This window comes from Mastigoproctus giganteus, chromosome 5, assembly GCF_048544385.1.
Source record: "Mastigoproctus giganteus isolate SK-2022 chromosome 5, ASM4854438v1, whole genome shotgun sequence".
Lineage (NCBI taxonomy): Eukaryota > Metazoa > Arthropoda > Arachnida > Uropygi > Thelyphonidae > Mastigoproctus > Mastigoproctus giganteus.
The window spans coordinates 33,507,502-33,530,490 of record NC_143579.1 but is presented as its reverse complement, the minus strand read 5'-3'; the positions used below and the strand labels follow the sequence as shown (position 1 = coordinate 33,530,490).

Sequence of the window (22,989 nt, the reverse complement as noted above, 5' to 3'; positions counted from 1 at the left end):
GAAGAGAAGCTGATATGATAGCAGAGGGAAACACTGCTGCTGCTCCAACAGTTGAAAGAGATTTGGAACCATCCGTATATACCGGCAAGAAGTCAGCACAGCTTTGAAGATGGCTAGCATGGAGTTGTTGCACATTCAGTGTCGGTAGGCGATTCTTTCCCCATTGGAGAAAATAAGTATCACAAGTTAGTTGAGGAAACGGGGTCCACGGAGGATGAGAGTAATTCTCTATCTGTTGTGGAGAGGAACATTCCAGTTCTGTGATATTTCGTCCACGGAGGATGAGAGTAATTCTCTATCTGTTGCCTATTGTGGAGAGGAACATTCCAGTTCTGTGATATTTCAAGAAGACGTAGGCCAGCTGGTCGGATTTTACCTGGTTTATTTCTATAGAGATTAACTAGTGGTTGATTAAAAAAGTATGGCTGAATAGGATGCAAAGAGCAAGTCTGTATTTTGGCTGCATATTTGAGTAACAGCATTTTTCTGCGGAGATGCAGAGGGGGCTCATGAGCTTCAATGTATAGGCTATGAGTTGGAGATGTCCTATACGCACCAATTGCAATCCGCAGTGCATTATGTTGAATAGGATCCAGCCAGCGTAGTCCACGGAGGATGAGAGTAATTCTCTATCTGTTGCCTATTGTGGAGAGGAACATTCCAGTTCTGTGATATTTCAAGAAGACGTAGGCCAGCTGGTCGGATTTTACCTGGTTTATTTCTATAGAGATTAACTAGTGGTTGATTAAAAAGGTATGGCTGAATAGGATGCAAAGAGCAAGTCTGTATTTTGGCTGCATATTTGAGTAACAGCATTTTTCTGCGGAGATGCAGAGGGGGCTCATGAGCTTCAATGTATAGGCTATGAGTTGGAGATGTCCTATACGCACCAATTGCAATCCGCAGTGCATTATGTTGAATAGGATCCAGCCAGCGTAGTACACTCCTTCGGGCAGAATCATAAACTGGAGCACCATAATCTAAACGGGATCTGATTGATGCTCTATATAAGAGCAGCAAAGTTGTATGGTCTGCTCCCCAAGAATGGGCAGATAAAGCTCTTAGCATGTTGATCTTTTTGAGACTGGTAGTACGTAATAATTTAACATGCTCAAAGAAGTTCAGCTTACTGTCCAGGATTAGTCCCAAGAATCTGATATTGCTAGCAATCGGAATGGTGGTATTTGATATCCGAAGTTCAGGATCCGTATGCAGTTTGCGTTGATTGCAAAAGTGGATCGCAACTGTTTTTTGTTGGGAAAGACGATATCCATTGCGCTCAGCCCACTTTTGTACTTTATTGAGAGACATCTGCATTTGCCTTTCAATAGATATCATATTCTGTGAATGGCAAGAAAGAGAGAGATCGTCAGCGTAAAGGTACGCCTCTACAGTATTTGGAAGTTCTTTTGTGATAGAATCAATTCTGGGGGCAAACAGGGTTGCACTCAAAACTGACCCTTGTGGTACTCCTTCTTCTTGCAAGAATGTAGTAGAAAGGGAATTTTGATATCGCACCTGGAAAGATCTGCTCTTGAGGAAGTTCTTAATGAATATAGGCAGGTTGCCACAGAGACCATGATTATGGAGGTCACGGAGAATTCCATAACGCCAGGTAGTATCGAATGCCTTCTCTATATCTATGGAGACCATAACTAGGTGTTCGTTTTTAACAAAGGCATTGTGAATTTCGGATTAAGCCTTGATCATCAGATCAAAGGAGGACCTGTTTTGGCGAAAGCCATGCTGACTATTACTTAGTAGATGTTCGCTTTCAATGATCCAAGTGAGTCGACTGTGGATCATTTTTTCAAGAATTTTACCGAGGCAACTGGACAGAGATATTGGTCTGTAACTATTAGGATTGGAGGGGTCTTTTCCAGGTTTCAAAAAGGCCAGAACTGTAGCATGGTGCCAAGAAGTGGGATAAACATTTCCCAGGAAGATTCGGTTAAAAAAGGCTAGCAGCATTTGTAAGTTTTCCTCATCAAGGTGCTGTAACATAACATAATATATCCCATCTGGCCCAGCGGCACTGTTGCGTGTTGTTCTGATGGCTTGCATAAGTTCACATTTTTGGAGTGGCTGGTTATATGGAAGTAGCAGTGAAGTTCGAAAGTTGATGTGTCTCTGTTCTGTGGTGCTCTTGGTTTTCTGAAATTCCGGAGAGTAGGTGGAAACAGCTGAGACGTGAGCAAAAGTTTTGCCTAAGGCATTTGCTATATCCAGAGGAGCAGAGACGTCTAGACCATTGCAGGAGAGAATTGGGGAAGGAACAGTTGGAAACTTCCCGGAAAGCTGCCTAATTTTCTTCCATATTAATCGAGGGTTCGTGTTTCTATTGATAGTCGATGCAAACCGAGTCCAAGAATCTTTCTTGGCTTGTCTTTGAATGAGACGAGCTTTTGCCTTTAGTTTCTTGTAGATAATAAGATTAACTGTAGTTGGAGTTCGACGAAATAAATTCCATGCTTTATTTTGTTCTTTCTTCGCTTTTGTGCATTCCTCATTCCACCAACAGTTGAAATGGCGTCGAGTCTTGGAATTTGATATTGGAATTGAGCTTTTAGCTGCAAATAAAAGGCAGGAAGTGATATAGTCGGTAACTTCATCTATGGGATGTAGTTGTATAATTTTTTTGTCCAATGTGATTGCTGACTGAAATTTGTCCCAATTAGCTTTAGAGAATTTCCATTTCCTGCAGGGTTCATCTAATGGTGGTTGAGTAGTCATCAGATTACAAACAATTGGAAAATGATCGCTGCCCATGGGATTATACAGAGCAGACCATTGCATGACTGAAAACAGTATCGGGGAGCAAATCGATAGGTCAATGGCAGAAGTCTGTCCATTAGGTAACTGTATATGGGTGTGCAAACCACTGTTAAGAAGAGTGAGGTTTTGTTTTTCCAGTAAAGTTTCGATCAGTCGGCCGCGTCTGTCTAATTTAGTTGATCCCCATAAAGGGTGTTGGCCATTGAAATCCCCTAGCAGGCAGATAGGGGAGGGTAGCTGTAATAAAAGTTCCTTAAGATCATTATAAGAGTAAGTAAGTATGATTTGGTGGGAGATAAACTGAGACTAGAGTTAAAGCAGTCTGAGTAATCAGACGCACAGCGACAGCTTCGATTTGGGTTTGGAGCGTGATTTGCCTAGCTGGAATCCTTGTGTTAATTAAAATAGCTACACCACCACGAGCAGAATTGGAAGTATTTCGATCTAATCGATAGACTGAGTAGTTTTTTATGGAAATGGAAATTTGAGGGGTTAAATAGGTTTCTTGCAGGCAGAAACCAACTGGAGAGTAGCGGTTAATTAAGTAATGAATGTCGTCAATGTTGCCACGAAAGCCTCTGCAATTCCATTGCAAGATGTTAGGCATTACTTGAATTTAGAAGAAGAAGCTGTACCTGACGTGGCTGTCTTATGGCGTTCTGGCTTTGGTTTGTCTCTTTTTGGAAATGTAGGGCGACCTGTGTCCATATCTTCTTCTTCTACAAATATTTCCAGAACCGGATCTTCCTGTTTGGATGAATGCTCTGAAGGCATCGATGTGTCCTGAATAATCTTTTTTGTAGATGAATTAGCATTATTTGAAGTAGTAGCAATCACTGGTGGAGGAGGAGATTTTGCTGGAATCTTAAGAGGCGTATTACTGGCTTGGTCTGAGTGCTTCAGGGTATTGGACTCTTGCTGAGAGAGGACAGCTCGAGCCCAGTCGGAGATTGATATGTTATGTGGAATGGTAACATCAGTTTGCGTGGCTATTGTCTGATATTTTTTTGCGATGCTGGCATAGGTACGGTTATGTATACTGGGTGCAACTAATTTTCTTGCTTCCTGATAACTAACTTTATTTTCAACTTTATATTGCACAATTTTTTTCTCTGTTTTCCATCTCTCACATGTCTTAGAGTAGGCCGGATGGTTGCCTTTGCAGTTGGGACAGATCATTTCTTTCACTGAACAATCACTTTGAATGTGATCAGAGGATCCACAGTTGGGACAAACTGGGTTGCTTGTGCATGTCGTTTGAGAGTGGCCATACTTTTGGCATTTATAACATCTCAACGGATTGGGTATAAAAGGACGAGTGCGGCAAAGAAGATATCCTGTTTTTATTGATGAGGGCAGATTTGGACTGTTAAAGGTGAGAATTATATTTCTGGTGGGTATCAGAATATTGTCTCTTTTGACCATAATTCTTTTTACAGCAATTACATTTTGTTCCTTAAGTTCTTCTTTAATTTCTTCCTCCGTCACATTCATCAGGTCCCAACTAGATATTACACCCTTTGATGTATTTAGAGTTGCATGTGGAGTTACGTTAACTGGAATACCAGCAAAATTTGTCATTTTTAGTAGTTTTTCAGAACGTCTGTGGTTTAGAGTTTCAACAATTAAATCCCCTGATTGCAGTCTCTTAACCGTCTTGGGAGACCCTGCAATACTTTCCAGATGTTTTTGGATTAGAAAAGGGGATAGCTTACTGAGAGGCTTTTCTGATAGTGAGTGCATTATTAAAAATGCTGGTAAGTCTGTCACCGAGGGATTTGTTTTCAACCTCTTTGCTTGTGACGAATCATGTTTATGTTCAGTATCTGGCCGACAGCTTGTCGACTCTATAGTTGGAAACATTTTTTTCCATGTTGGCTCCTCTTAGCCCCTGGCAGATGAACTTTTCTGCCAAGGTTACCGGCCCCGCCACGGGGAGGGAGGAGCAGTGCCTGGTGTGACCAAGCGAAGTTAGTAGTGATTAGTCTATTAAATATGAAAAAAGAAAGGTTACTTTCCTTTCTTGCTCTCGATCAGTACTTTTGAAAAAAGAGCTGCAATTAAATAAAAGGATTTATTAAGGAGAAGAACGTAAAAGAGAACTAGAATTCACCTTTTGAGAGTCGCAGTGAAAGCACAGAGAAATCGCTCAGTCACAATCGCTTGGCACCCGGGGCCAACCAAATGTGGTTATCCATCCCATGTACTAAGCAGATGCCTATTATAGGCAGAAGAACTCACATCCAACCCAAGACCACCGAACCAAGTCGGTATATCGTCCGCCTACATTCCCTATTATCCAGGCATGTCAAGACGGATCTCAAAGGTCCTTAGAAGTCACAACATCAAATGCGTGCAATTACCCTGCAGGAACCTACGTTCACTTGTCTCCAGCGTGAAGACCCCTGTCACACCTCTCTTACGCAGCAATGTGGTATATCGCATCACCTGTAGAGACTGTGACAGTTGCTACATCGGAGAAACATCAAGGCGTCTCCAGGATCGCCTCACGGAACACGACAGAGCAATCCGGCTTACCGAAACTGACCAGTCCGCGGTCACGGAACATTTTTGGGCCACCAACCACGATCTTGACCCCAAACGCGACTTTGAAATAGTAGACCACTCACGGCACTCTCGCCACCGCCTATGGCTAGAGTCACTCAACATAGTAAACAATCCAAAGGCATTAAATCGCCAGAAAGGCATACGTCTACATCCCATCCTGGAGACAACCGTTTTATTGCTGGATGATCAGTGGCGTAGAAAGCAGCACACGTCTGCGCAACAACAATGATGCATGATTAACGCGCCTCACTCAGCTCGTTGTATTGTATTTAATTTTGTATTTAATTTGTCAGTTGACAAAGGGACACGCGTCCCGAAAGCTACTGATTTTTTGTTAATATATTTGTATAACAGGTTTATAACTAACTTACGTGTATATTAAACTATGGACCCCAGTACTCCAGGCCCATTCATTACTAAGAGAAAGAATCCCATTAGCATTGAGCCTGCTCCCATTCAAGGCCTTATACTTATCGGATCACCTCGCAGGTGCCTAGTCTCCAGACACTACAATTTGAAGAACTTAAGCCTTTCTTGGTAAAAGAACCCCTTTGTTCCCCTCACTACTCTTGTTGCTCTTCTCTTGGCTGTTTTGGGTATTTTTCTGGCGCATCAGTTTCTATGGCTATAGTGCACCAAAACTTATGTTTTATGGGTCATTATCTGATGTCTTTTGTTATGATTATATTAAATTATAACAATTTATAAGTGAAAAACTTCTGATATATTGGGTCTATATTTCTTAGGACTATATATGTTAATATTGCTTGTAATGAAGTAGTTGCTTTTAAGGATTTAAATGTAATTTGACGTTCTTGTGTAAAGTTAGAGCAGTCAAGTAGGATATATTGGACTGTCAGTATTGTTTGACAGTCAGAGCACTGAGGTGAAGATTTAGCCTGGAGCAGGTAGAAGTGGGTAATATTGGTGTGTCCTATTCTTAATCTGATTAGCATTAGCATTAGTAGAGGCATTTGATGCAAGAAAGCAAGCTTATGCAGCATCAGCCAAAAAAAAAAAAAAAAAAAAAAAAAACAAACCCCACTTCCACTTCACCCCTCTGTTCGTTCAAAATACCTGTCCAGCTGAGCCTTAAACTTATTTAGGCTATCAACCTCCACCACAAGGGATGGAAGTCTGTTCCACCAACCAACCACCCGCTGGCTAAAGGCAAATTTCCGCACGTCTATCCTACATCTGTCTTTCCTCAATTTGAATTTATGCCCTCTCAGGTGATTTTTCTGAGCTAGAGGAAGAATCCCATCAGCATTGAGCATGCTTAAACCATTCAAGGCTTTATACACCTCTATCAGATCACCTCGCTGGTGCCTAGTCTCCAGACACTGTAATTTGCAAAACTTAAGCCTTTCTTCGTAAGAGCACCCCTTTGTTCCATTCACTAATCTTGTTGCCCCTCTCTGTACTCGTTCCAGCAGCTCTACATCCTTCTTGAAATGAGGCCTCCAGACCTGTATACAGTACTCTAGGTGTGGCCTGACCATTGCCTTATACAATGGAATAATCACCTCCTTATCCCTGCTGGAAAAATTCCTGTATATCATTGACAATACTCCATGAGCTACTCTTGCAGCCCGTCTGCACTGCTCAGAGAACTTCATATCTGCCTGCACAGCTACCCCCAAGTCCCTTTCATTCTCTACCACTGTCAGTGTAGTACCACAGAGTTGATACGTTGCTCTGGGGTTGCTGTTTCCCATGTGTAGTACTTTACATTTGTTAATGTTAAACTTCATTTGCCACCTCTCAGCCCATCTGCTCAACCTTTCCAGATCCTGTTGCAGCAGCATAGTGTCAGTAGTGTCCTTGACAACCCTGCCAACCTTTGTATCGTCTGCAAACTTGGACATTAAGCTTGATATACCATCATCAATATCATTTATAAATACAGAAAACAATAATGGACCCAACACTGAGCCCTGAGGGACTCCACTAATAACATTAGTCCACGATGAGCAGTGTCTATTGATTACCACTCTCTGTCTTCTTAGTTATAAGTTTTTCTTCTTAGTTATAAGTATTAGTATAACTTCTTCTTGTCTATTAGGTCATGTACTGGTTTTCCATTGTTGTAACAGTGGTTTCATTTGAAATAATTTGTTACTGGCTCGCTCCTGCCATTTTCGTTGCCACTGTTTTTCACCACTATTTCGGATTGTAATTTTATAGTCTAGATATGATATTTTTATGGTTTGGTTGAGATTTAAATTATGCTGCTGGATTAGGTCTCTTAAATATATGCCTGTTGGTTTGCTGGCATTTGGATGTGCTCTATATAAGTTTTTCAAACTTGGTTCGTGTGGGATTGTCCATGCCAGGTATTGATTTTATCTTTGCATCATTAGGAGCATTAGCAACTAAGGCCATATTGCTCTGAGAATATGCGGTGGTCATTCCCTGACCTTTCCGCATCCTCCGTATTTGGTAGTCACAGGTTCGAACCCCGATCTAATCAAGAAGCGTGTGCGACGCACTGCTGCTCCTGACCACCTGGCTACGGAGGCGCCGCATTACAGACTACAGAAGGAAAAATGAACAAGGCAGTTACAACCAGCTGTTACTGAAAGTCAAAGTGCAGGTATGTGGTAGTTCTTTACAATGGAATAAATGTCATTTGGAACTCACAAAAATTCCATTATAATGGGAAGTAATTTAAAATTAGATAAATAACCAGGGCACTGCAATATTTACAGTATGGGTAAAAAAATAATAATAATAATTGGAAAACTGCACAAAGTAATCAATAAAAATGGACCAAATACAATGGGTCCTTGAGATACTAGTCTTAATTCCATGTTCGACACGTGAAATAGCCACATTATTTCCTGGTGACTTCAGTCACATGGCTGCTCACTTACTGAAACTTTTATATCAGATGAAACTAGTCCATATAGTCATTGTGATGAATAGAAAATTTGTGATAAGTATGTATTTGTATTTCTTCTTAATTCTGATGCCAATTCCAAGATAATAACATTAAAAATATCACTATTTTTTAACATTATTAAGAATGTATATCAAAGTAGGTTAGCAAAGGGATTTTAACCTATAGGAAAAAAGATAAGTTAACAACAGAAGTAAAGGACAATTAAGATATTAAAAATTAATTTACAATTTCTTCAACCTGTTGGTAATCAAGTACACATCAAGAATTATGAAAATTTCAGTTATGTCGATGTTTATTTTCTTGAGAATGCTTGAAATTTGTGATCTTTCCTTAAATATATTTGATTCATTTTATAATAAAAGGAATATGGGATTTACAGTTTAAAAGCTTTCATAACTGCAAAATGGATAAAGAATAAGTTCACCTCTATCAGTTCTCCTTTCTTCAAACCTTGCTGTACTTCACAGAGAGGCATATAGGCTTCAAACTAGAAAATATATAATTTATTAAAATTATCTACAAATCTTAAATATAAAAATGGAATACTAGATAACCAAATATATAATTTATTTATATTTTCCAAATATATATTGCTTAACCATAATAGCACAGTACATCACAACATGGTTATATTATAAGTTGGAACAAGAGCATTACATGGTTTACCACTTTAAAGATTAAAAATACTTTTATTTTATTAAACACCTCAATACATAATCTTAATACATTAGAGAACTTAATACATTAGAACACTATGTCCTGTCATCAGGTCTGCAATAATCAAGAAAGAATGAATAATTATTAATGTTAATGATATCACTGAATGAGTATATTAAAGATAATATGAAAAAATATATGCCCTGATAAATGGAAACAGAAATAGCCAGGATAAAAATTTTAATTGTTTCCTCAAGTCAAACTGATAAATTTTTTCTAGCCTAATTTTATGGAATTAATAACTGCAGATCTAACTTGGAATTAATCATCTAAATACTACTAAATCTGCATCTAGACTTGTTAGAGAGAACTTAGACAACAACAACAAAGCAGTAGTACATCAAATAAAAAATTGTTTTAAAGAATTAACACAGTTGTAAAAATAATCTTACCTTATTGTGGGAGATCTGCTGAAGGGTCTAGCTTTTTCAGTGAATCTCCTGCAACTATAAGCTCTCCACAATCAGGTAAGATTAGGACAACTATGTTAATTCTCTAAAACAACTTCTGATTTGATGTACTAAGTTTACAGTTGTTGTCTAAATTAGTTGTTAGTTGTTGTTTAGTCATCAAAATTCCCTCTAACGCGGGGCCACCTCCTCTCCACTGCCCGAACCTTGCTAACTCGCGCCTGGACACACTCCAGCTCCGCAGATGAGAGACACAAAGAGATCACCAGACTCAAAGTAGACCTTACGAAGTGTGACTATCCCATCGACGTCCTTGACAAGTGTGATCTACAGGCACGGGACATTTATCCCATACTACCCCAACCTGTCAAACAGATCGGTAGAATCTTAACATCATATGGGATAAAATGCGTCCAACTCCCAGGTAAGAAACTGCGTTCTCTTATCTCCAACGTAAAAACACCCATCCCCACTCTTCTACAGAGCGGTTTGGTCTATCGCATCTCTTGCCATGACTGCACCAGCTGCTACTTTGGAGAGACTGGACGTTGACTCGAGAAACGTCTCTCAGAACATAAAAGGGCGATCCGTTTGGCAGATGTAGAACATTCAGCTATCGCCGAGCATGTCTGGACAACCCGCCACAACATCGACCCACACCGCGATGTCGTGGTTGTGGACAGGTCCCACCATTACCTAAAGCGCACCTGGTTGGAATCGTTAAATGTAAAATGCTCGGATGCCTCTTTGAACAGGCACAGTGGTTGCCAAGTTAACCCCATCACAGAGGCAGTAATTCTATCCATAGACAAACGCTGGCCACGTCACCACCATATGTCACAGCCGCAAACATCAACAAACAATTAACCACGCGCCTCACGCACCATCCTGGCAGTGCACATCTCTATTCCAACTGCCATTCATGTATTCAATCTGAAGAAGGCTGCCTCCCAGCCGAAAGCTTATTAATTGTAACTCCAGTCTTGCTCTGAGAAACAAAATAAAATTTTTCGTAATTAATTCTAAGTTAGACTAGCATTTATAAATTCCATTAAATTAAACAAAAAAAAAAAAAAAAAAAACACTGACTTGTGTTTATCCAGGCTAAAAACTGTTTCCATTTATCAGTCTGTATATTTCTTTCATTTAATATTAACATACCATCTTATCAACATTTCTAGTTTCCTCATGTTTTCAATATTAATTCTTTCTCAACAGGCCACAAGATGAGATACAGCATGTCTAAAAACCTAGCCTTCTAGTTGTTAAATGTATATATTGAGGTGTTACTCAATAAAAATTATTAATTTATTTTCGTGAGGTATAAGAGTTCTTATTATTTCAATCTTTAAGGTATCTTCAATTTTCAATCTTCAAGGTACCATAGTTACTTATCCCAATGCAAAAGTTGACTGTTTATGCCTCTGTAACAGAAATTTGTGTTCTGCAATGTAACTGAACCTTTGCTGGTTGACTGAGCCAAGTCAGAGCTATATGCTAGGTGAGACTGGATTTCCATCATGCAAAATGTTTTTCATTGATTCAGCAATACGGAAAGACATTCAATTGTCATTCAGAAAAATCATTCCCTCAAACAGGAACTGAGGTCTCTTACTGCATACTGTGGTCCTTAACTTTTCATGTCATATACAGCATCATGTAGAGTTTACTGTTGTACTAAGTTTCGTTTCGTGGTCTTTTCAGCAAAACATCCATCACCATGTCCGACATTTTTTTTAACAGGTATGAAATAGCACTTTATAGCTCCCTTCTTCGTGCAGTTAGGTACACTGCAATTTTCACAGCTGCCAGTATGCAACCATAACCTGATCAAGTACCATCATCTAATGACATAATTCCTACACTTAATCAGCACTTGTCACTATTTTTGCTCTATATGGTGATTTTTTTTAATGGCAGAATAAAACTACTCATAAAAGTGTGAAAAACATTTTAATTCTTTTCCACAATTAATGATAAAATTCTATACACTGCTGACTTTTTAATTATATGTAGCATGCTACGTAACAATCATTACATCAAGTGCCATTAAACCTAAACTGTGCTTTATACACTGAATGATCACTGAATTATGACCATCTACCTAATTCTTCATAGATCCTCCTTTTGCCCTCAGTACAGCAGCTACCCAACGTGCCATTGATTCAACAAGATGTCAGAAGCGTTCGGGAGGTATGGCCAACCAAGCTGTGTGTAATGGGTCAGCAATGCAGGTATGGAGGTGATTGGTGTATCCAGACACCTGATATGCCTTTCCATAGTGTCCCACAAGTACTCTATGGGATTGATATCGGGGGAGTCCTCAAACCACTCCTACACATCAAGTGCCTGGTGGCTCGGCGCATTGTCATCTTGGAAGACACCATCGTCATTCGGGAAAAAGTGTAACATAGCAGGGTGGGTGTACACAGTCAGCAAGCAGTTGACGATAGCGGAGACCAGTGATACATTGTTCCACATGCACCAGGAGTCCAAGGTCCTACCAGTGAAACATGCCCTATACCATACAACCGTCTCCACTGGCCTACACTTTTGATACCATGTATGATGAATGAAGAGCCTCGTGTTGTTGATGCCAAATCCATCCACGGTGTGCAGTAAATAACGTGACTCATCCGACCAGCACACCTTCTTCCAGTCTTCTAATGTCCAACTTGCCCTGCTCTTTGCACCAGTGAGTCTTTTACGCCGATGAACCTTGGTTAGGAGAGAATGCCGTAGGAGTCATCTGCTGGTATAGCCCATACGTGTGAGTGCGGAACGCATGGTCATGCCAGATATTGTTCCGGGTTGGCCCATGTTGTATTGGGTAGCTAACTCTTAAACAGTGCTGTGCCTGTTCACCTGTACGAGTCGTCAGACCCGGTGCTCACCTCCAACACCAGCCTTTTGCGGACCTTTGCAGTTTTGCTGTTGGGTCTTTGTTTGACCATTTTGACACCAGTCCTGGTACGCTTTAACAACAGCAGCTCTCAAACACCTCACCAGTTCAGCCGTTTGGGAAATCGAGCTCCCACAATCTGTCCTTTATCAAAGTCCAATAAATTCTTCCTTTTACCCATCACGCTCAGAATTTTACTACCTACTGAACCACTGACACCTTATCTATGCTACGTAGGTTGACTAACTGCACACTATCGTACCTCATGTGGTCAACGGGTCACATTCAGTTTTCATAGGGGTGGTCATAATTCAGTGATCACTCAGTGTATAACACCTTATTAAGTTGTGTAGTATCAGATAACATATAGAAATTGTAATTAAAACTAATCAACTCTCGGCCTCTCACGGAAACAAAGAGGAGTATTGCTCTGGCCGAATTTAAACCGTTTATCATTTAATGAACCATGTCCTGTAAGAATATAAAAGCTGAGCATTAGTAGAGGCATATGATGCAAGAAAGCAAGCTTATGCAGCATCAGCCAGAAAAAAAAAAAAAAAAAACCCACTCCCATTTCACCCCTCCGTTCGTTCCAAATAACTGTCCAGGTCAGCCTTAAATTTATTTAGGCTATCAACCTCAACAACATAAGATGGAAGTCTGTTCCACCAATCAACTACCTGCTGGCTAAAGGCAAACTTCTGCACATCTCTCCTACAACTGTCTTTCCTCAATTTAAATTTATTCCCTCTCAGGCAATTATTCTGAGCAAGAAGAAGAATCCCATCAGCACTGAGCATGCTCAAACCATTTAAGGCTTTATACACCTCAATCAGATCACCTTGCACGTGCCTAGTCTCCAGACTGTAATCTGCAAAACTTAAATCTTTCTTGGTAAGAGCAACCCTTCGTTCCATTCGCTAATCTTGTTGCCTTTCTCTGAACTCGTTCCAACAGCTCTACATCCTTCTTAAAATTAGGCCTCCACACCTCTATACAATACTTAAGTGTGGCCTGACTATTGCCTTATACAAGGCGATAATCACCTCCTTATCCCTGCTAGAAAAATTCCTGTATATCATTGACAATTTAACCCCAGGGGGCTCACATCTGGTGAGCATGGGCTTGGCATAACCCAGGGTCCTCAGCTGGATATCATCATTTTTCTCTTTCTCTTTCTTGGTGATTCCCTTTTATTTCTCTCTCTCTCTCTCAGGGTAACTTTCTTTTTTTTTTTTACTTTTGGCTGGTGCAACATAAGCCTTAGGCTTCCTTGTACTATATGGCTAATAATAATAATAAATAATAAGACACTATGAGCTACTCTTGCAGACTGTCTGTACTGCTCAGGAAACTTCATATCTGCCTGCACAATTAGCCCCAGGTCCTTTTCATTCTCTACCACTGTCAGTGTAGTACCACAGAGTTGATAGGTTACTCTGGGGTTTCTGCTACCCATATGTATTACTTTACATTTGTCAATGTTAAACTTCATTTGCCACCTCTCAGACCATCTGCTCAACTTTTCTAGATACCATCATCAATATCCAAGTTTTCTGACAATACAAAGGTTGACAGGGTTGTGCCAACATGCTCATAGAGAACCACTTGTTTGTTCTTGTTTCCATTAAATAAGAAATCCGAAGAATAAATTCCTTAGTCACTAATCCAGCTTCGGATGTATCCCATCTGTCTTGCCATTTCTTCGCCAACTCATTCCAACATCTTTGTTTCACTCTCTTAGCATCTTGTTGTGTGTCAATTTCAATCCCCATAAATGCAATTGTAACCTGTTTACGGATATGAAAGCATAGCCTTCGAAATACTAAGTAAAAGTCCAATGGCAATACCTGCAAAGCAGCAGTCGATACTGTTAAACAAACATGCAGAACAGCAAACAGCATTGTCCTTTGCAATGACATGAGTTTTAGTCAAAATCTGACAATTACCGCCCTATGGTATCATGCACCAGTAGCAACCACAGTGAGGAAGACTGCAAAATAGTATAACTTCAAAGTTTTTCTCGACAGTCCCAACACCGTTCTCGATGTCCTAAAAATAGCTGCAGTGAACTTCTTAAAACTAGATAAATAAGAAAGATGTGCAGAGAAATTTAGCTTGCAAACAATTGTCACTCCTAAATATTTCACTTCAGTGACAATCCCAACACTGTTCTTGATGTCCTAAAAATAACTGCAGTGAACTTCTTAACTTTACTAGATAAATAAGAAAGATGTGCAAAGAAATTTAGCTTGTAATATATTGTCAATCTAATCAATTGTCACTCCTAAATATTTCAATTCAGTTACAAGAGGAAGTTGAGTTGCATTAATTTTAATTTGGGGAGATCTGTTTAGATCTAATTTAGTCTTAAAAATCTTAGTTTTAGAAAAACTAATGGTAAGCTTGTTCTGGAATGTCCACGTATATAGATCCTTTAATACGTGGTTGGCAGAAGACTCTAAAGCCCTTTGGGAATTACCTTCAATTAAAATAGTTAAATCATCAGCATACACAATAAGTCTAGTCTTGTCAAATGTTTGTGCTAACCATTCCTGTAGTACCACATTCCACATTAACAGTCCCAAAATTGAGCCTTGAGGACACCCTCGGGTAACCTCTCGCCCTACAAACAAAAATTTTGATTTTATCAGTATTTTCCTTTGTGAAAAATAACTTTGTATTAAGTTATATAACTGCTGAGGGCAATCAGCTTTACGTAGCCTTGCAAGGGAACTCTCCCACCAAAGGGAGTCGAACGCCCTCCTGAAATCCACGAAAATAGCAAGTACATATTTATAAGAAGAATTTTTTATGTGACTCACAAAGTCCACTAGCACTTCCTCACTGGATCTTCCAAGACAAAATCCATATTGCTGAGGGGAAATTAAATTAGCTTTGTGAAGGAGGGAAGTTATTCTGAAAGTCATAAGGTGTTCCAGAATCTTTCCCATATTAGCCAACAGAGCTAATGGCCTATAAGACCTGGTTTTCCAGGCTTAGGAATAGGTTTTAATAATGCCGTTTTCCAATTAGTAGGAAATAAACCCTCGCACAAACACTTATTGTATAGTACAAGCAAAATCCTTGGTCTTATCTTGTAAAATCTTAATATAAAGATATTTTCTAAAAGATCCAAACCAGGACATTTAGATTTTATTTTCTTAATTACTGAGTCAATCTCATCAATACTGAATAGCTCTGAGTTTTCAATGGTAAAGTAGTTATCACTAGGATAGATAAATGAAAATCTGCATCCAATCCTTCATCATTAATTGGATTCCGTCAGTGTCGATCCACTGGTGATATTCTGGCTTAAGTTATCCATTTATGGACAAATTCAATGGAAAAGTGTTCGGTGATACATAAGCAGTTGCTCTTGACTTCTCAAAGGCTTTTGATCGTGTTTGGCATAAAGGTCTTCTAAACAAACTTCCATCTTATGGTTTGCCAACTGTTTTTTGTAACTGATTAATCAGTTTTCTCTCTGACTGCTCACTGAGGGTGATGGAAGATGGCTCCCTATCTTCTAACTTCTCTACTCTTTTCCTCTGTATATTAATGACTTTCTTCCATTGACTGAAAATCCTATCCATAGTTTTTGCTGACGACAGCACATTGCATTTCACTTTCCATTTTGAGAAACCTTGTCCTGCTCAATCGGCTTCAACATCTCGAATATCTGCTACCAATTCCTTAAATGCCTATCTCCAGTGGGACAAAGACAACTTAGTTGATTTCAATCCTTCTAAAACTCAGTCCTGTCTTATATCTCACAAAAAGGATTCTTCTGCCCCTATGCTTATCTTTGGTGACACTCTGATTTCTAGGCAAGGTGATATCTCTTTTGGGAATTACCCTGACTTGTAATCTCTCTTGGCACAAGCACATTACAAACATTGCTTCCTCTGCATCTAAAAAACTTGGTTTTCTCTTTCACTGTCAGTGTTACTTTTCTTCCAAACAGCTGTTCACTCTGTACAAATCGCAAATCCATCCTACCATGGAATATTGTTCCCACAGCTGGGGCAGTGCCCCAAAAACCTCTCTTGGGCTTCCACTCACAAGAGGGCAGTTAAGTTAATTAATGACTCATCTCTTACAGAGTCTCTCCACTCTCTATCTCATAGACGTACTGTGTCTGTTGCATGCCTTTTCTATAGATACTTCCATGGGCACTGTTCTTCTGAATTGGCTTCTATAATTCCAGCTCTCTCTTTCAAAACAGTCCGAACACATGCTGCCACCAACCAGAATCCATTTACTGTCCAACTTCAAACTCAGAACCACCTTTTCATCTTCCTCGTTTATTCATTCAACAGCCGTTTCCTGGAACAACCTTCCTTCATATGTATTTCCTGAAAATTACAGTTTACAGAAGTTCAAGTCTAATGTCAACAAATATCTCCTTTTGTCTTCTCAACCTTCAATCCATGCACGGTATTAAGTACTATAGGTTCTAATACCTCTCGTGTTTGGGGTATTCATAAAAAAAAATAGGAAAAGGCCTATCTAGTTTTACATTAATTGTTCCATACCAATCCATAGTTTCATCCCCATTTGCCTGCACTGTCCTAAAAATTCCGGTGAATGTAGCCGATCTCTTGTCAGTTTATATAGAAGTCCCTCAAGGATTATTATGATCAGATATAATTTCATCCAATTAGTGCACTTGCTATTTATGATTGCTTTTGTATAAGTATTCTTAATATTAATGTATGTAACTGCTCAACCTCAACAGAAGGCCAATGTCAATAGCACTGGTATCTTCGCCGAGCCACATGTACTTGTCTTCTTAAATTAGACAGCTCATTAGACCACCAAGAACAAGGTTTATCTACAGTTCTCTTCTTGTTTGTTGACTTGTACGATGCTTTTATTAAAGATTCCTGAATGTAATTTGCCAGTTCAGCAGCAGTTTTATTTTCAAATAAATCTGATGGATTAAGAAAATCCAGATTAGCGGAGTCTTCAAAATTTGTCCAATTAATTTTTCTGAAAGAAAATCTAATCAGTTCTGGAAGTGATTGAGAATGAAAATCATAGCAATGTATTGACTGGCAGTATTGACAATGTATTGACAGACCTAGCCAGTACACAATGTATGTGTACTGGCTAGGTCTGTTAACCACAGTTAAATTGTGACTAATTAAAAAGTCTTCCAAAAGGCGACCTGGACAATCTGTGTTATTATTATTCCATAAGCTTTATTTGGCATTAACATATGAGGATATAAGAATCTTTTTATGACCTACGTATAAGTGTAGTTGCATATTCTAAATACAGAAAGTCTTTAAAAATCCTCTGTAGGAGTACAATATAGAGAGTTTAAATACAATGATATAGAATGGTATGTTATTAGAACACAGGTAGCACATGCAGTGCAAAGCGTATTGATCACTGTAACATCAATCCTTTGGTTAAAAACAATAATACAAGTTTTTAAGTTTTTGGATTAACTGACACCGGTTGAATTACCCTTGCTTTTATAGGAATACCTGTTATTTTAGATTGCCCATTATTTACATTAACAGACTAAGGTTCTTGTATAACTGCAATATCAATAGAAATCTCATCAGCAGACACACTTATCTCAACAGCTACAACTCTCGAACGTTGGCCCTTAATCTGTAACATTTTTAGTTGTAGAAATATAGTAGATTGATTATTATCTCTGTCAATTTCAGTCTGTACAGACTAAATCATTAGAAATCTTTTGTTGTGCCAGTTCTAAAGCTCTTTTATATTTGCAGCAGCCGGGATCTTTAATAGAATGCTGACAGTTTCTTTTGCACCTTTTACAATCTACACAACAAGGGGGACTCCTCTTTATTCGGTCATTCTGCATAGACATGACCACTCCTGGCACAACATCCGTAAAATGGAGATGTGTGGGTACAGTACTGAGCCATATGCTTGTATCCAAAGCATAAAAAACACTTTAACAATTGTAAATGGCCGATATCTATGCAAACCACAGGCCAAGAAAATCCTGTCCATGGTTGAGATACATTTATAAATTTGAGAAGTAAAACTGATTACCCGGTGAACATTCAATGAAGATCTTGATCTTGTAGTAAATCTGAAAGTAGAAACCTTTCTGACTTCCTATAGTGAGAATCTGTTGTCATTAAGATTTTTATTGTATAAATCCTCAACGATGTCTTCTTTACATAAATCCTTTGGTATGTCGTATATCAAGACTGCAGAATTTCTTTCTTAAGAACCCCTGTAGAAATGCCCGCAGAGGATAAGGAGTCTGGAGTGGATATGCCAACTAGGTCAGACCTGGAAGCAGTTTCTAGCACTATGCCTTTATTACGTGCTAATCTCAAGGATTTTATTTTTACATTCTTAAACTCTGACTTTAAAGTATTAGATACTAAATTTTTTACATCGACACTTGTTTTCAGATTACTATTTAGCACCAGTACAATTCATTCTCTTTCCCAAGGTGAAAACTGACATCAAAGGAAAGAGATTTTAGGATGTTGATGACAAAGAAAAACGTACCTGTCAAACTGAACATAGTCTTCAGATGATGTTCAGTTTGGTGGGTACATTTTTCATACTTCGCTCTTTTCAGAAACTTTTAGAACAGGGGTGGCAAACCTTTTAAAAAGCTACCCTCACATGCCCCTCGGAAGGGATTTTCAAGACATTTAATCACATAATCTTGTCAAAATTTCGTCAGTATGTCTCACCACTCCAACCTCAAACAAATCACTACATGAATACAGCTATTTGCTTAATGGTGTGACATCATTACATGTCTGGCAGAGAGAATGAGCGTGCGTAGGTCACAACTAAAGGTGCGATGTTGTTTCAAGTTGAAATTTTTTGGGATGCTCTGAATTCTACATGTCCAAAAAATTTTTATGCGTACCACTTTGGGCATGCATGCCATAGGTTTGCCGCCCCTGTTTTAGAACAATGTAATAAGTGCATTCAATCAAGTGGTGATTACTTTGAATAAAAATAAAACCATTTTTGAGCACCTTCACACTTTGTGTTCTTTATATTTTGCCAGTCCAGGAACTTTATTGCCACATCTTGTATATGATGTCAAAATTATATTTTACATCCAGTTCCTTTGTTACTGCATCATAGCATCCAATCAGATTGGTCAGACAAAATGACCTCTGAACAAATCCAAGCTGTGATTGCAATATAACTGCATTCCTGTTCAGATTATTCTGCACTGCTTTTTTTATGTTTAGCTCCTTTAACACATTTGTTCTTGAACCACACCAGCTTTATGAACTAAAATCACAAATTACAGGAGTAAGTCATTCTGGGTTGGGAAGGGTAGAGACATTCTTGGGATTTCTTCTCACTACGGATAAATTAGTCAGATGCTGGCAAAGGTTGCTTGACAAAAATATCTGGTGGTGGTTCTTCTCTCAAATTGGAAGAAAATAGCAATTAAAATCAGGTCATTTCTTTTTTTGAAGGGAATAAAAACCCCTTCATGCACATATGTGTCAACACACAGTTAATGCATCGATCAGTATCTCATTTATTTCAGAGGTCATGCTAAACAGGTCCATAACTGTTCATGTCACCCTTTCATAACCCTTTGTAATCTGGGGATACATTCACACATCTCCATTTCATAGAAAAATCTCCTGCGTCCAAGGATGCTCTCATAATTATGCCTAAAGGTTTGCTCACCTACCTCTTTTTGCTGTCTCCCTTACTATAATTGGAGAGATCCCTTCCATTGCAGGTGCCTTTTTTTACATTTAGCTTCAACAATATCTCATCCTTTTCCTCTCAGTTATCACAAAATCATTTAAGCTCCCTGTTAGAATTTGATCCAACTCTGGCATCCCCATCCCTAAAAAATTCCTCACATGTAAACAAAGATGTAAAATATCTATTCAGTTTGTTAGCACACTCATCAAGAGTTAAACCATTCATACCTATCAGACCGACATAATTCATCCCCTTCCTTCTAGTGTTCACATAAGTAAAGAGATCTTTGCTTCTTTTTTTTTTTTTTTTTTGCAATCATTGACAGACACTGCTCATAACCTGCTTCGATAATCTCCTTTGTGATTTTATTGCATACTAGTTTATATCTACTGAGGGCTTCTGTATCATCTGATAATTTACATGCATTCCATGTATTTTTCTCTTCTGCCACAAGCCTCATCAGTTCACATGGCATCCATTTAGGTTTAAGGGTCCTTGAACAGTATCTTGTGTGTGTGTGTGTGTGTTGAACTGTGTGGACACTGGGAAGGATCCTCTCCTGTGAGTAGATGGAGGTGTCAGATATGTATATCCTATTCATGCCCATGCAAGTACCACTTCCTCTCACTGCACTGTTTTGGTGTTAGAGTGCCAAGGCTTTAGATCCTGTTGCGACTGATAAAGTTTATTACTGGTTTTAGTCTACCATAGCTCTTTCCATTGTGGAAGACATATTGTTGTTTGATGTGATTATAGTCAGAGGCTGGAAAAGGGATGGAGGTTATATCAAAAGTGGATGGATTTTTAGCAGTTTTATCAGCAAGTTCATTCCCCTTTATCCCTGAATTCGCTAGGATCCAACAAAAGGTCACTGTTTGATAATGTTCTTCAATTTGTAATAGGATTCTCCTGATTTTGTTTAACACGTGGTGAATCTTGTAGGCAGAATTTTGCATTGCTGTAATTGAGCTGAGAGAGTCAGTGCATACTACGTATTTTAAAGATGGGTAGAGATTCAGATTTTCTACAGCTAATTTTATTGCATTTAGCTCTGCTGAGAAGCTGCTATACTCAGGTGAAAGGGTAGGCAAAATGACAGTAGAGGGGAAATACTGCTGCTGCTCCAATGCCTGAATGTGATTTGGAGCCATCAGTATATATTGGCAAGAAATCAGCATAGTTCTGAATATGGCTTGCATAGAATTGTTTCACATTGAGTGTCGGTATGTGATTCTTTCCCCACTGATGAAGATAAGTATCGCAGGTTAATTGAGGAGGGGGGGGGAGGAGTCCAAGGTGGTTGAGAACAATTCATCACTTGTTGCCTGTTGAAAATAGCAACATTCCAACACTGTGTTAGTTCAAGAAGGCATAGGCCTGCTGGTCTTATTTTGCTAAGTTTATTTCTATAGAGATTTTGCAGTGGTGGATTAAAGAGATATGGCTCAATAGGATGTGAAGCAACTTTGTATTTTGGCTACATACTTAAGTAGTAGTGTTTTTCTGCAGAGGTACAGAGGAGGCTCATGAGCTTCAATATATAGACTATGGGTCAGAGATGCCCTGAAAGCACCAAGTGCAATCTTCAATGCACCGTGCTGTATAGGATCCAGCCAATGTAGCATATTCCTTCAGGCAGAATCACAGAATGGAGTGCCATAATCTATATTGGATCTGATCAATGCTCCATATAAGAGCAGCAAAGTTGTATGGTCTGCTCCCCAATTCACAGCAGATAAAGCTCTTAATAAGTTCGGCTCTTTGAGACAGGTAGTACGTACAAATTTAATGTGCTCAAAGAAATTTAACTTGCTGTCAAGGATTTGATGTTGTTGTTGATGGGATTTTAAGTGCAATGGCTACTTAGGCCATATTGCACTTATGGAAGTGGAGCATACTACCTGCGTTTGTTGATTTAAAAGCAGTTAAAAACGGTTATACAATCCTATTCGTTTTAGGAAGGAGAAGATTTCTGCGAGATTTGATTTTTCGCCTATGATATGGCTAAGTGACAAAGGTTCCTTTAAATTTGACAGAGAACTGAAGGACACTAGTCGAGCATTATTATATAGAGTACAGTCCAGGAGTATGTGCTTGACTGTGAGTGGTGTATGATAATGACTACACTGGGGAGGATCATTTCCTGACAAAAGAAACAGATGGGTTAAATGAGTATGGCTGATTCTGCCTCTGGCTAGAATAACTTCTTGTCTGTTTGCTATGGAGCCAGAAGCCCATAATTTTGGTAAAGGTTTTATTTGGAGTAGTTTATTATGAAATTGGGTTTGCCACTGAAGAGTCCATTGATCTTTACATATTCTTTTTATATAGGTGATCCCGGCTTAATGCTGATAATTCGTTCCATAAAAACAGAGCGCTAAGTGATTTTGCACTAAGCGGGTGCCGCATTCCCATAAGGTAACATATGTATTTGTGAGTTGCGGTCGGTGCCATAGGATATTTCCTAATCGATAATAAACAGTAGTGAAAAGATGCACAAATGTCGGTCAAAATATTTAATATTCAAATATTTGTGCATATAAAATATTCTGCATTACATACGTATATAATTATGTGGTAACTACTTACATATCAAAATTAAACTTAAAATTCCAATTAAAATCATGAATTTAATTGATCTAAACTGATTTAATTTAATTGATGAATTTAATCATGAAAAATGTGTTGATTTTGGGTTGAACTTTGGCCCTCTTCCAAATAAACTAAAAGGGGTATTAATTTTAAATCCTCCGCAGTTTAATTACCATCCAACAATAAACCGATCCTTCGCCACTTTGAAACCTGGCATGTTTTTTTATTCTTTCAATATGAAACTTCTTTTAGGCATTTGTTTCCACAAAAGTCTTGCTTCATCTATGTTAAAAACTTGTTGAGAAGTACAGTATAACACATAATATCCCTCTTCAATAATTTTAACAAGTTCTTTTTTGAAAGTTTCAGCTCCTTCTGCACTTGCGGCTTCTCCCTGGATTTTAAATTTATTCAACCAGCCC

The 22,989-nt window shown here is 38.8% G+C and overlaps 1 protein-coding gene across 4 annotated transcripts in view; it reads right to left on the bottom strand.

Moving 5' to 3' along the window:
- The window catches only part of Dis3l2 (Dis3 like 3'-5' exoribonuclease 2), a 440,068-nt gene that overhangs the window by 316,786 nt on the left and 100,293 nt on the right, over positions 1-22,989 (bottom strand). For 3 of the 4 annotated variants that reach the window (XM_090373977.1, XM_090373976.1, XM_090373978.1), the window contains exon 5: positions 8,673-8,735. In XM_090373977.1, coding sequence (XP_090230103.1) covers positions 8,673-8,735 — 63 coding nt within the window. Of the gene's footprint in view, positions 1-8,672; positions 8,736-22,989 lie in introns of those variants that run through there. The other variant, XM_090373979.1, reaches the window with a different exon arrangement.